At 43.4% G+C, this 12,478-nt stretch overlaps 1 protein-coding gene across 1 annotated transcript in view; it reads right to left on the bottom strand.

Annotated features, from left to right (window-relative positions):
• Positions 1 to 12,478, bottom strand: part of EIF2AK4 (eukaryotic translation initiation factor 2 alpha kinase 4) — a gene marked incomplete at both ends in the record, with an annotated part of 100,224 nt that extends 87,746 nt beyond the window's left edge. Inside the window, one exon of the mRNA XM_084239807.1 lies at positions 12,335 to 12,478. Coding sequence (XP_084095933.1) covers positions 12,335 to 12,478 — 144 coding nt within the window. The remainder of the gene's footprint in view (positions 1 to 12,334) is intronic.

Below are 12,478 nucleotides of genomic sequence, written 5' to 3'. Positions count from 1 at the left end.
GACACGCCAAGTCCAGATAAAGCCTTCCCGGAGGTGGGGGTTTGAGCATTAATGGGGATAGAGACAAAATTAGGATCTGAAGCAGCAAACCTTCGGTGGTGGTGGTGGTGGTGAGAGGTCATGTATCCAGGGGATGTGAAATCCAGGGAGAAATTTCGAAGAAGGGAGACACTGTAGCAGGGAATCCCCAAGGAGGGGTGGATGTTCCAAGTCCCCTTACCTGCCCTAAGGAAAGTGGAGCGGGGCAGGAAGGTGAAGCTAGAAAAGACTGAGAGAAGGACTGAGAGAGGAGAGAAGACCTGGCCAAGGAGAACCAGAGAGATATGGAGAAGGAAGACCCAGAGGAGGCACATGGAATAAGCTGAGCTTGCTTCTCGGCCTTGGACTTTTACTAGGGACTTGGGGGACATGGAAGGAGACACAAGAAACAGAGACCTGTGGGGAGGTTGACAATGACAGCCTTTATCTTGATTTTGCTTTTGTTCCTTCTGCACCAGATGTGCTGGGCCCTTTCTGCCCCTTTCCTATGGGTCCCTGCCTGAAGGTACCTTGGACTTGTGGCAAGCTTTTGGGCCCCAAGGGTCCCACTTTAGCCCAATCCTGTATAACTGGGCATGTACCCACAAAAGTATGGGCAATTCTGGTGCTTGATTAAGAAATTTCTTTCCCTTCTCTTTTTGTATCAGGGTGGTCCCCAGGAAAAGGGGAAGTTCCAGGTTCCCTGCCCCACCCAAGGGAGGGTGGAGCTGAGCAGGGAGGAGAAGCTACAGAGGAGACTGAGGAAGGAAGGAAGCAGGATGGAGAGCCAGAAGGAGATCTGGAGGAGACATGTGTGGCTCAGACACGTGAAGAGACTGCACTTGCCTTTTGGTCGTGGACTGGGTGACACAGATGTGGGTGAGACACCCATGGGGAGGATAACCATGGCAGCTTTTATCTTGGTTTTGATGTTGCTCTTTTCCTCCCAGACATGTCTGGTTGTTTCTGACCCTTTTCTGTGGGTCCCCACTGGAAGATAGGCCAGGCTTTCGAGCCTTGCTCTGGGCCAATCCTGCTTGAGTGGACTTTTACCCACAAGGGGATGGGTAACTTTGAGTGCTTGATTTGAAAACTATATTCTTTGTCTTTTCTGTATTGTTTACTAATTGTATTAAAGTTCCTTTCCTTTAAAGTCTTATATGTTTTGTGTTGATGAAGCAGATGGCAGAACCTATTTAGAACAGGCAGGTTGGGGGCTCTGGGTGCCCCTCTCCCTGCCCTGTAACATTCTCTATCACACACTAATTATGTTAAAGTTCTTCTCCATTGAAGGGCTTATGCACTAGACTATGTTTTGTCTTGATGCAGGGGAAGGGAGAACCTCTCCCGGGGTACCCCTCCTCCTAACCCTAACAACACACAGCATGTGAGCATATTGACAAGAATGTTATAAAAAAGCAAGAAAGAGACAAATTGGACTTCGATAGCGGAGTGGATCTTCTTCCAAAGTCTTAAAAAACAGGCAGAAGGGGGCCTCCTCGGTGGCACAGGAGTTAATGTCTCAGTACTATCAAGCTATCGCCAGCATGAGTTCGACCCTGGCCAGGGAGCTACCCACATGGCGCAGCAGACCTCTCCTGTCTTGCCCACTGCTCCCCTCTGCAGTGCATTTCAGTAGATCCGCCTGTTCTGCTCCCTACTGTCTCTGGCGAATCCTGTCACCTCCCCCACTTCTGGCCTACACCCAGATCTTGTATGCATAAATAAATTAAATTTAAATTAAAAAATATAGACAAAGGCCCAAAATGGAACCACTTGTGCTAAGACACACATCATCAAGCCAAGATTTACCCTAACTCTCAACCTGATAGGAATATCACCTAAGCCAGTCTGGAATCTCCTAGTCTACATTAGCAAGGTAATCTGCCTGACAAGACCGGCTTGTCCCTCAAGGCCAAGGGAAGGTGGCCCAGCCTGAAATAATCCACTTTCTTCCTTAACTTCTTTCCTGTTTTTAAGTCTTCCATTTTATATAGCCCTTTCAGAGCTCTTCCTCTTACTGCTTGATTCAAGAATTGTTTAATAAGTCAATTTACTCCTAAGTTTTCATGGATGATTTTTTTTTTTTTTAACAAGAGAAACAAAAGTACTTGAAAGGAAAAAGCTGGTGGATTGAAGGTTCCTCTGAATAGTCTCATGGGATAAGTGTGAGAACAAACACACAGGGCCCCTCACGTTCCCTCTTCACGGAGAGCAGGCCAGCTTGTTAACTACTTTATTTACTAGGCAGAATTTACTAGGGGGAAACAATTAGCTTCTGAGAGCAGCTAGAAGACTTAGTTGCTAAGAAAAGGGAAAAAAACCAACAAACTATAACCTTGACCAGTCACTAAAATAGCCTCAATTTTGGAAAAACTTTTTGTTATGGAAATTTTCAAACAAAGGTTGATAATGACACAAATGAACTCCATGTAAACTCCGTCCAGTTTCAATATTTACCAAGTTATGGCCAATCTTTTATCTATATGTTGCCCCTCCCCTCGACTATCACCTTGGATTATTCTGAAGTAAATCCTCTCAGTCTTTGCTGAGTTATTATTCATTTCCTAACAACAATCTAATCAAGTAGGGAGAAGAGATGTAAAAACTGAAATGCTAGTTAGACTCAAACATAATTTTACAGAGTGCTTTCTCCAAATCAAATCTTGACAAATGTCCTCATCTCACAGGCAACAAATTTTGGAGAGACATTACAATCACCTACTTAGAGTTTTGTGAGGAAAATATTTTATAGTTTCTTCTTTGATGTATATATCACTTCAGAAAATGCAGACTATTATAGTACTAAAGTAGAAAGAGGCCTTACCCTAAGAAGAACCAATTTATCTTATACTAATATATTTTCACGTGCACAATATTTTGCCTTTCATTTTTACATTAAGCTGTTGATCAGTGGAAACCAAATTTCAGAATAGCAAATGAGAATACTTCTCTAAATCCACGCTGACTGAGAGCTTAAAAGAAGTAAAAGAAGGGGGCCTCCCTGGTGGCGTAGGGGTTAAAGACAGTGCTATCGGGCTATCGCCAGCCACTGCAGCATGACTTTGATCCCCAGCTGGCCAGGGAGCAACCCACATGACACAGCAGACCTCTCCTGTCTCGCCCGCTGCTTCCCCACAGCAGTGTATTTCAGTAGATCTGCCTGTTCTGCTCCCTATTCTCTCTGGTGAATATTCCCACCCCTTCCACCTCTGGCTTACACCCCAGTTCTTGTATGCATAAAAATAAATAAACCTTTAAATAAAAAAGCGGTAAAAGAAATAAGAAGGAAATAGGGGAAATGTCATACATACAAGATGGTCTTTGTTTTTTTTTTAAGATTTATTTATTTATGCATGCAAGAGCTGGGGTACAGGTCAGAGGTATGGGAGGGTGAGAGGATCCACCAGAGACAGAGCAGGGAACAGAACAGGCAGACTGACTGAAATCCACCGCTGAGGGGAGCAGCAGGCGAGACAGGAGAGGTCTGCTGTGCCATGTGGGTCCAGCTCCACGGCTGGGGATTGAACTCGTGCTGCAGAGGCTGCGGATTGCTTCACAGTGCTGTGCTTAACCCCTTGCGCCACCAGGGAGGCCCCAAGATGGTCTTTTTAAAGGCAAGTCAGGCTCAATGTGAAAGAGGCAAATCAAGATGTTAAAATGAGAGCACATTACCCAGGAATAATGGTAGATCCTCTGTTTTCGAAGAAATGTAACAGAGTGGGGAACAGAAAAGAAATGTAACAGTATAACATCCAAAGAAACAGGGGTTCAAGTTTCCCTGCCCCATCCAAGGAAGAGTGGAGCTGAGTTGGGAAGAGAAGCTGGAGAAGACTGGAACAAGGAAGGGAGGAGATCAAGAAGACCTGGAGGAGGCACATGGAGCAGAGAGACATATGAAGAAGCTCAGCTTGTGTCTCGGCCTTGGACTTGTACCAGGAACTTGGGGGCCATGGAAGGAGACACTTGAAAGGGAGAGAGGCGCAGGTGAGAGACCCGTGGGGAGGCTGCCAATGGCAGCCTTTACCTTGATTTATATTTTGATTGTGCTCATTTCCTTCCAAACTTGCCTGGTCCTTCTGCCCCTTTCCTATGGTTTCCTGCCAGAAGACGCCTTAGACTTGTGGCAGGCTTCCGGGCCTCGGTGGCCCCACTTTGGGCCAACCCAGTTTGACTGGGCATTTACCCAGGAGGGGATGGGTAGCCCTGGGTGTTTAATTGAAAATTGTTTTAAACCATATTCCTTCTCTTTTCTCCATCACACACTAACTGTATTAAATAAAGTTCCTTTCTATTGAAGGTCTAACCCTTTAGAGTACGTTTTGTCTTGAAGCAGCACATGGAAGAACCCACATAAAGCAGGCAGGATTGGGGTTCCCAGTGTGCACCTCACCTTGCCCTGTAACAGAAACTATAAACCCAAACCAAAGGACAGGGCTTTCTTCGCCCAGTATGGCGATGAACTTGCAATATTTACACAGCAGTGCCCATGAAGTGAGATGGCTCTGCATGTGTACAGTATCACATCTGGTTTAACACTTCCTTTTGTCTCCACGTAGAAAATGAAGATATAATCTGAGTGTAATTAATTTTCCTGGGAAATGGCACAGGAAGGTTATGACTTGATGCCCACAGACATTGAACAGGAAGCAAGCTTCAGAAAACAAAGTTCTATTGGGGGACTGCACATTTGAAAGATATTCTTTACTACAGGCAATGCTTACTAAAGCACAATGGATCCAACTAAGGATTGCTGAGAAACCGCAGGAAAGGAGAACATCTCAGCCAGTCTCTGGGAACAGAGCATCAATACGGGGGATCCTGGAGCCTGAAAATGTAGTTAGGATGCTGCATATAACAACAGGCAGGTCAAGTTTTCCAGTTACTTCCACAGCAGGGCAACACTAGTAGGAGAGTGTTATGATGGTGGTAAGCCTAGATGATGCCAAAACAAACTGTTTGGAAAGAGAAGAGTTTTGGTGCAGAGAGAAGCAACTTCTGGATACACAAAGATTATAACTTTAAGAGGAACATGAGTCCAGTGAGTGGCTTGGATAAAGGAACAGACTCATGGCCATAGAGGAATGGTGTATGAAAAGCTAATGGTTTGTCCATATCTGAGTGATGCCAACCCAAACAGCAGGACACCGAAGCTACTAGGCTGACTGGCTACTTTTAAGGTCTTTATCTTTGGCGGACAGTTTAATGGAACCAGAGTGACAGTCCTCTCCATAAGACACAGATTTTGAGATATTTCTCAGCAGAGACCTTTAATTGTTCCCTAATATCCATTCTTCCCTTATTTCTTAGCATACCCCTAAAAATCCCTGATTTTTAATTGGATACATATCCCTGATTCCTTTGCAGTTAAAAGTGACCACTTGGTTAATTTCTGGCCAATTAGATGAAAGACCTAGGGGCTTCCCTGGTGGTGTAAGGGGTTAAGAAGCAACCTATGGGGCTGTCTGCAGCCACTGCAGCATGAGTTCGATTCCCGGCCAGCCAGGGAGTTACTCACATGGCTTGGCAGACCTCTCCTGACTCACCCGCTGCTCCCCTCAGCAGTATATTTCAGTCAATCTTTCTGCTCTGTTTCCCACTCTGTCTCTGGTGAATCCTCTCACCCCCCACACCTCTGGCCTCTGCCCCAGCTCTTGCATGCATAAATAAATAAATCTTTAAAAAATATATGAAAGACCTAACAGATGCATGTTATCTCTTTCTCCTTCCAGCTGGCTAGAACACAGATGTGATGGTTGGAGTTCAGACAGACATTTTGGAGCATGAGGGGCACATTACAGATGATGGAATAGTAGACCTGACCTTTTTTTGCTGGACCATGTAATGATTTTATTTTTAAGGAACTTCCATAGTGTTTTTTATATACCAGTTGAACCATTTTACACCCCCATCAATAGTATATGGGGTTCCAATGCCTCTACATCATCCCCGAAGACACTCCAGACTTTACGTTCAAAACAAAGACAAAACTTTGTTGTTATTTTAAGCTAAACTTAATGCTAACCAATACAGGTTCATTGGGGGTGGGGGTGGAGGGGAAGTAACATTCAGGACAGGGTGCTTTCAGAGATAAGAACAGAATAACTGTTGGGCTTTCCTCAAAACTTTTAAGCAAGCCATGTTTAGGATACCAAACATGAGCTCATGTCAAGGCATTCAAGGGCTTCCAGAGCTGAAAAGAAGTTGATGAAAAACTATTTAACAATCAAGATATACTGGGTGTGGAAAAGAAGAAGTCAAACTATCACTATTTGCAGACGATATGATATTATACATAGAGAACCCCAAAAACTCCACAGAAAAGCTAATTCAACTCATCAATCAGTTCAGTAAAGTGGCAGGATACAAAATCAACACGCAAAAGTCAGTAGCCTTCCTATACACAAACAATAAATCTGAAGAAGAAGAAATCAAAAAGACCATCCCTTTTGTTATTGAAACAAAAAAAATCAAATATTTGGGAATAAATCTAACAAAAGAGGTAAAGGACCTATACAAAGAAAACTATAAAACACTGTTAAAAGAAATAGAAGAAGACACAAAGAAATGGAGAGACATCCCCTGCTCATGGATTGGAAGAATAAACATTATTAAAATGGCCATCCTTCCAAAAGCAATATACAGATTCAATGCTATTCCAATCAAAATTTCAATGTCATTCTTCAAAGAAATAGAACAATTATTGATGAAATTCATATGGAATCACAAAAAACCCCGAATAGCCAAAGCTCTCCTGAAAAAAAAAGAAGGGAATGGAGGCATCAGACTCCCAGACTTCAAACTATACTACAAAGCCATAATCATCAAAACCGCATGGTATTGGAACAAGAACAGACATACAGACCAATGGAATCGAATAGAAAATCCAGAAATAAACCCACAGGTTTATGGTCAACTAATCTTTGACAAAGGAGCAAAGACTATGCATTGGAGCAAAGAAAGTTTGTTCAATAAATGGTGCTGGGAAAACTGGGTCGCTACATGCAAAAGAATGAAGCTTGACCACCACCTCACACCATACACAAAAATCAACTCAAAATGGATTAAAGAACTAGACATAAGACCTGAAACCATAAAATATATAGAAGGAAATATAGGCGAAACACTACGTGATTTGCACATCAAAGACATCTTTACAGACACATCACCCAAAGCTGTGATAGTGAAGGCAAAGATAAACAGCTGGGACTATATCAAATTAAAGAGCTTTTGCACAGCAAAAGAGACAATAACAAAAACAAAGAGAAACCCCACCAACTGGGAGAACATTTTTGCACCCAACACTAATGATAAAGGACTGATCACAAAAATCTGCAAAGAGCTGATGAGTCTCAACAACAACAAAGAAAACAATCCAGTCAAAAAATGGGCAGAAGAGCTTAAAAGAAACTTCTCTGAAGAGGAAATGCAAATGGCCAACAGGCATATGAAAAAATGTTCAACATCACTTGTCATCAGGGAAATGCAAATCAAAACTACCATGAGATACCATCTTACACCAGTGAGAATGGCACATATTAAAAAAACTAGCAACAACAAATGTTGGCGAGGGTGTGGAGAAAAAGGAACTCTTCTGCACTGTTGGTGGGAGTGCAAACTGGTCCAACCACTGTGGAAAGCTGTGTGGAGATTTCTGGACCTACTAAACATAGAGCTTCCATATGACCCAGCAATTCCACTCCTAGGTATTTACCCAAAGGACACAGAAACATCAATTCCAAAGAACACCTGCACCCCTATGTTTATAGCAGCACTGTTTACAATAGCTAAGCTTTGGAAACAACCCAAATGCCCAAAAATAGATGACTGGATCAAGAAGATGTGGTACATATATACCATGGAATATTACTCAGCATTCAAAAAAGATAAACACATGCAATTTGCTGCAACATGGATGGCGCTGGAAGGGATCATGCTCAGCGAAATAAGCCAAAAAGAAAAAGAAAAATACCGGATGGTCTCACTCATAACAGGAATCTAGAAAACTTAAATAAGGGACCAGGAAAATGAATAACTATAAGAAAGTGAAAATCAAAATCAACAAAAAACTATGAACCAGAGACACTTTTAGGGGGGCGGGGGCGGGAGGGGAGGGATTGGGGTCAGAATGGGGGGCTGCAATTGTATGGGGAATATAACAATAAAATTTATAAAAAAAAAAAAAAAAAAAAAAGATATACTGGGTGTGGAGTGAGGTGGGGCTGCCTTCATGTCTTTGGGAGCATATGGCATATGGAATTCAGTGCTGATAAAATCTTTGACTTATCCTGCACAGGGAAACAATGAACTCCTAGAATAAATACAAAGTGAGGGGTAACTGATACCAGAATTATCAGGCCTAGTCTCCCAACCAAAAAATTTCAAAGTATTAAAGGAGAGAAAAACACAATGCAGAACGTATCAGCTACAATATATACAAAACCCTGTAAGAAAAAAAAATTGTTTTTAAGACTGAAAATGCAAATTACAAGAAAGCAGCATAACAGGGGGTGATGGAGAGAAGGCCATATATTGCTACAATAAGATGAGTCATATTGGCTTCTTTTTTTTTTTTTATAGAGGCATGCTTTATTTATTTGTTTGCTGGTTTGTTTGTTTTGTTTATACATGCACTGGGTACAGTCAGAAGTGCGGGAGGGTGAGAGAATTCACCAGAGCCAGAGCGGGGAGCAGAGCAGGCAGAAGGACCGAAGTACACTGCTGAGGGGAGCAGCGGGCGGCAGGAGAGGTCTGCGCGCCATGTGGGACCCTCCTCCGGTGGCCGGGGAGCAGCCGGGGATCGAACCGGCGCCGCAGAGGCCGTGCGCAGTTTCGCAACCCAGCGCTCAACCGCTGCGCCACCGGGGAGGCCCCATATTGGCTTCTTAATGGTATCCCGAAGCTGCATAATCTCCAGATTTGTTATAAAACAGCCAAACAAATCCTCTAGCATATAAGCAAAGAATATAACAAACTCAGTCCTAAATCTTAAGAGCCACACCTCATTTAGAACTCATCCAAAAATAATTATAAAATAAAAAGCATTTACTATTTTAAAAAAACCCACAAGGATCTTAACATTACAGGACCCCTTGGACCTAGACCTTGCTTGCCTAACTTCCTGTTACTGAGTCCCTGTAATTCACCTAATCAGCAGTGAGAAACAGATTGGCCACCCCACAGAAGCAAGTGGCAGAAGGCTAACTCAGAAGCAACACAGGGGCCTCCAAGGTGGCGCAGGGGTTAAAGACAGCACTATCAAGCTATCACAAGCCACTGTAGCATGAGTTCGATCCCAGCCAGGGAGCTGACCCACATGGCGCAGCAGACCTCTCTTGTCTCACCCACTGCTCCCCTCAGCAGTGTATTTCAGTCAGCCTGCCTGTTCTGTCCCCCACTCTGGCTCTGGGGAATCCTCCCACCCCCCGCACCACTGGCCTACACCCCAGTTCTTGTATGCATAAATAAATATTTATATAAAAAAAGAAAATATACACAACTGAGGGAAAAGACTGAACCAAAGAACACAAGAAACAGTTCACAGAAAATAAACTGTTTGTAAAGGTGGTCTACACAATTTATAACTAAAGAAATAATAACGTTTCATATCTCTATTTGTAAAGATGAAAAAGCCTGACATATACAATGTTGATAAAGAAGTAAGAAAACACTTTCATACACTACTGGTGGGCTCAGAGACAGAAGCAAGCTTTTGCATAGGAAGTTTGCAACAGCTATTAAATTATAAATGAGCAGACCATTCCCTGGCATGGAAAATTTGCCAAGATTAATAATAAATAATTCTAGAGTAAATTATATATATATTTTTAAAATTTATTTATTTATGCATAGAAGAACTTCGGTACAGGACAGAGGTGGGGTGGGGGGAGAGGATTCACCTGAGACAAAGTAGGCAACAGAACAGGCAGACTGACTGAAATACACTGCTGAGGGGAGCAGCGGACGAGACAGGAGAGGTCTGCTGTGACATGTGGTTCAGCTCCCTGGCCAGGGATCAAACTCATGCTGCAGTGGCTGTGGATGGCTTCACAGTACTGTGCTTAATTAACCCCTTGTGCCACCAGGGATGCCCATAAATTATATTTTAAACTAGTATTGTCCAAAGTTTTTTAGCATGTAAAATAACTTTTAGCATACACTCCCAAACGCTTAGATGTTTATGAATGAGAAACATACACTCCTAAATTCAAACACAATATATTATATAATACACCCCCAAAAAAAGTTTTAAAAAAACTAAAGTTTATTCAGGTCAATAAATTTTGATCTTAATTTATTGTTAGCAAATTTGGCCTGAACTGACACAAGGCTATTTATAGTCTTTAATTATCCTGTTCAGTGTGAATATTTGAATATTCACACATTCAGTTGTGTTTCACTGGGGATGGTGCCCAGACTCCAGAGGGAAAGTTAGGTAAGGGATGGAATTTGCACACATGTATGTGATCACAAGCACTTCTAAATTCTGAAACCCATCAAGTCTCAAGAACTATGGATAGGGCCTCCCCTAGTGGCTCAGGCAGTTGAACACCATCCTGTGAAGCTGTCCACAGCCTCTGCAGCACAGGTTTGATCCAGGCCGGCAAGGGAGAATCCCACATGGTGGGACAGACCTCTCCTGTCTCGCCCGCTGCTCCCCTCAGCAGTGTATTTCCGTCAATCTGCCTGTTCTGTTCCCTTCTCTGTCTCTGGTGGATCCGCTCACCCTCACATGCATCTCGCCTATACCCCAGTTCTTATAAGCATGAATAAATAAATCTTTAAAAAAAAAAAAGAACTGCTCTAAAATAAAAAGATTTATGGATAGAGGATTGTGGAACTGCATAGCCTTTCCCTGACTGGTAAATAGCTGGTAATAATAATACCTGTTTAATGACTACACTGACTCATCTTTATGACCATGTATTATTTGACTGTGGGGACTAGAAAAGTGTTGAAGTTATTGCCCCTTGCATTACAAGCCTCAGACACTTATTTTAATGTTCTGTCTGCTTTTTATAGTTTTGTTTTGCTTTATTTAGTCTTCCATATTGTCATCCAGTTCACCAGTTGTAAATTCTGGGATTACTGGTATCTCCACTTATAGCAGGTCCTTTTATTTTTCTGTAGCATAAGACCAGATAACTAAGCCTGTATAAAGTAAATAAACTGGCTCTGAATGAAGTCTTAGGGGCTTTACAGTGAGTTCAGGTGCACACTTGGTCATCCATTCTGGTTTCTTACTGAGTCTACTCTCTGATTCTCAATGTTTAGAAACAAAGAAGTTACCAGATGACCAGAAAGTTATGTTACTGTTCTATTATAAGTATGTATAAAGGAATATTTACATTTTTACTGTTTCAGGTTAAAATTACTCTTGGCAATTTTTTTGAGTTTTTGTTCCAGGGCTGTAGTCCCAATGCCTAGAAAATAAATATTGAATGAAGACGGCAGCACCTTGGGTGAGAGGGAGAAAAAAATGTTTTACACTGCAGGCCAGAAGACTCTACTTACTGAGGAAATCCTTACTATGTAAATAAGGCTGTTGTGAAATACCAAACTTAAAGGCAGAAGAAGGAAGGTATTATCTTGTAAATAACATTCAGAGACAATAGCTCAGTGGATAAAGTCTTGGATGGGGAAAACTTTCAGTATCAGCAGCTTATCGTGTGCTTTAACTTACTTCCAGAGAAAAAATGAAAATAATATTTTCAACCAAATGCTATTTAAAAAGGTCTAGGCTCGGGACATTCCCTTTCCATTACAGTCAAGAGGAATGTATGCCATATAGCTCCGCTAAGTGCTTGAGAGGAAGGTACAAAAGGAATTTTCCTCCATATCGAAAAACACAGTAAGGCTACCTCACCGTTAAGTGAGGATTATGCAGTTTACAGTTCTGCACCCATGGGAGGGTGAAGAGAATGCTGATGGAGGGCATCAGCAGAGTCTGCGTAAGCTCACCCACAATAAAGTTGCCCAGGGTATTAGCGAATGTGCCCTTGTATCAAGCTCAGGGTCTTTCAACAGGGAAAAGGGGGTAGAGGAGCCGGAGGGGGGGAGGCTGGCGTGTCGGTGGGCGTGAGGCGCAGGGCCGAGGAAGAGGTGGGAGCTGACTAGGGCTTAAGGCTGCATGTGGAATTTGGTCCAGCTGGCATTCTGGAGACCGAGGCGGAGCTGCGGGTGCAAGCACAAAAGCTGAGCGTGGGTAGAACCCGCGGGATGAGAGGCTAGCAGAGTCCTCCAGGGCTGCACGGCCCGGCTGAGCGGGGCCGGCCTGGCCCGGAGCGCGCGGCGGGAGGCCGGGCCCCGTCCCTACCGGTTCGCACGCGTCCGGCCGCAGGTCCTGGAAGTCGGCGCCGTAGATGGCCTCCAGGGCCTGCAGCTCGTGGTCCTGTCGCTGCGGGTAGCTCTCCGATGGCTCGTCTCGGCCGCGTCCGGGGGCGCCACGGCCGCCGGCCAT

This window comes from Talpa europaea, assembly GCF_964194135.1.
Source record: "Talpa europaea genome assembly, chromosome: 8".
NCBI classification, from domain to species: Eukaryota; Metazoa; Chordata; class Mammalia; order Eulipotyphla; family Talpidae; genus Talpa; species Talpa europaea.
This window is presented reverse-complemented; position numbering and strand designations above follow the sequence as displayed.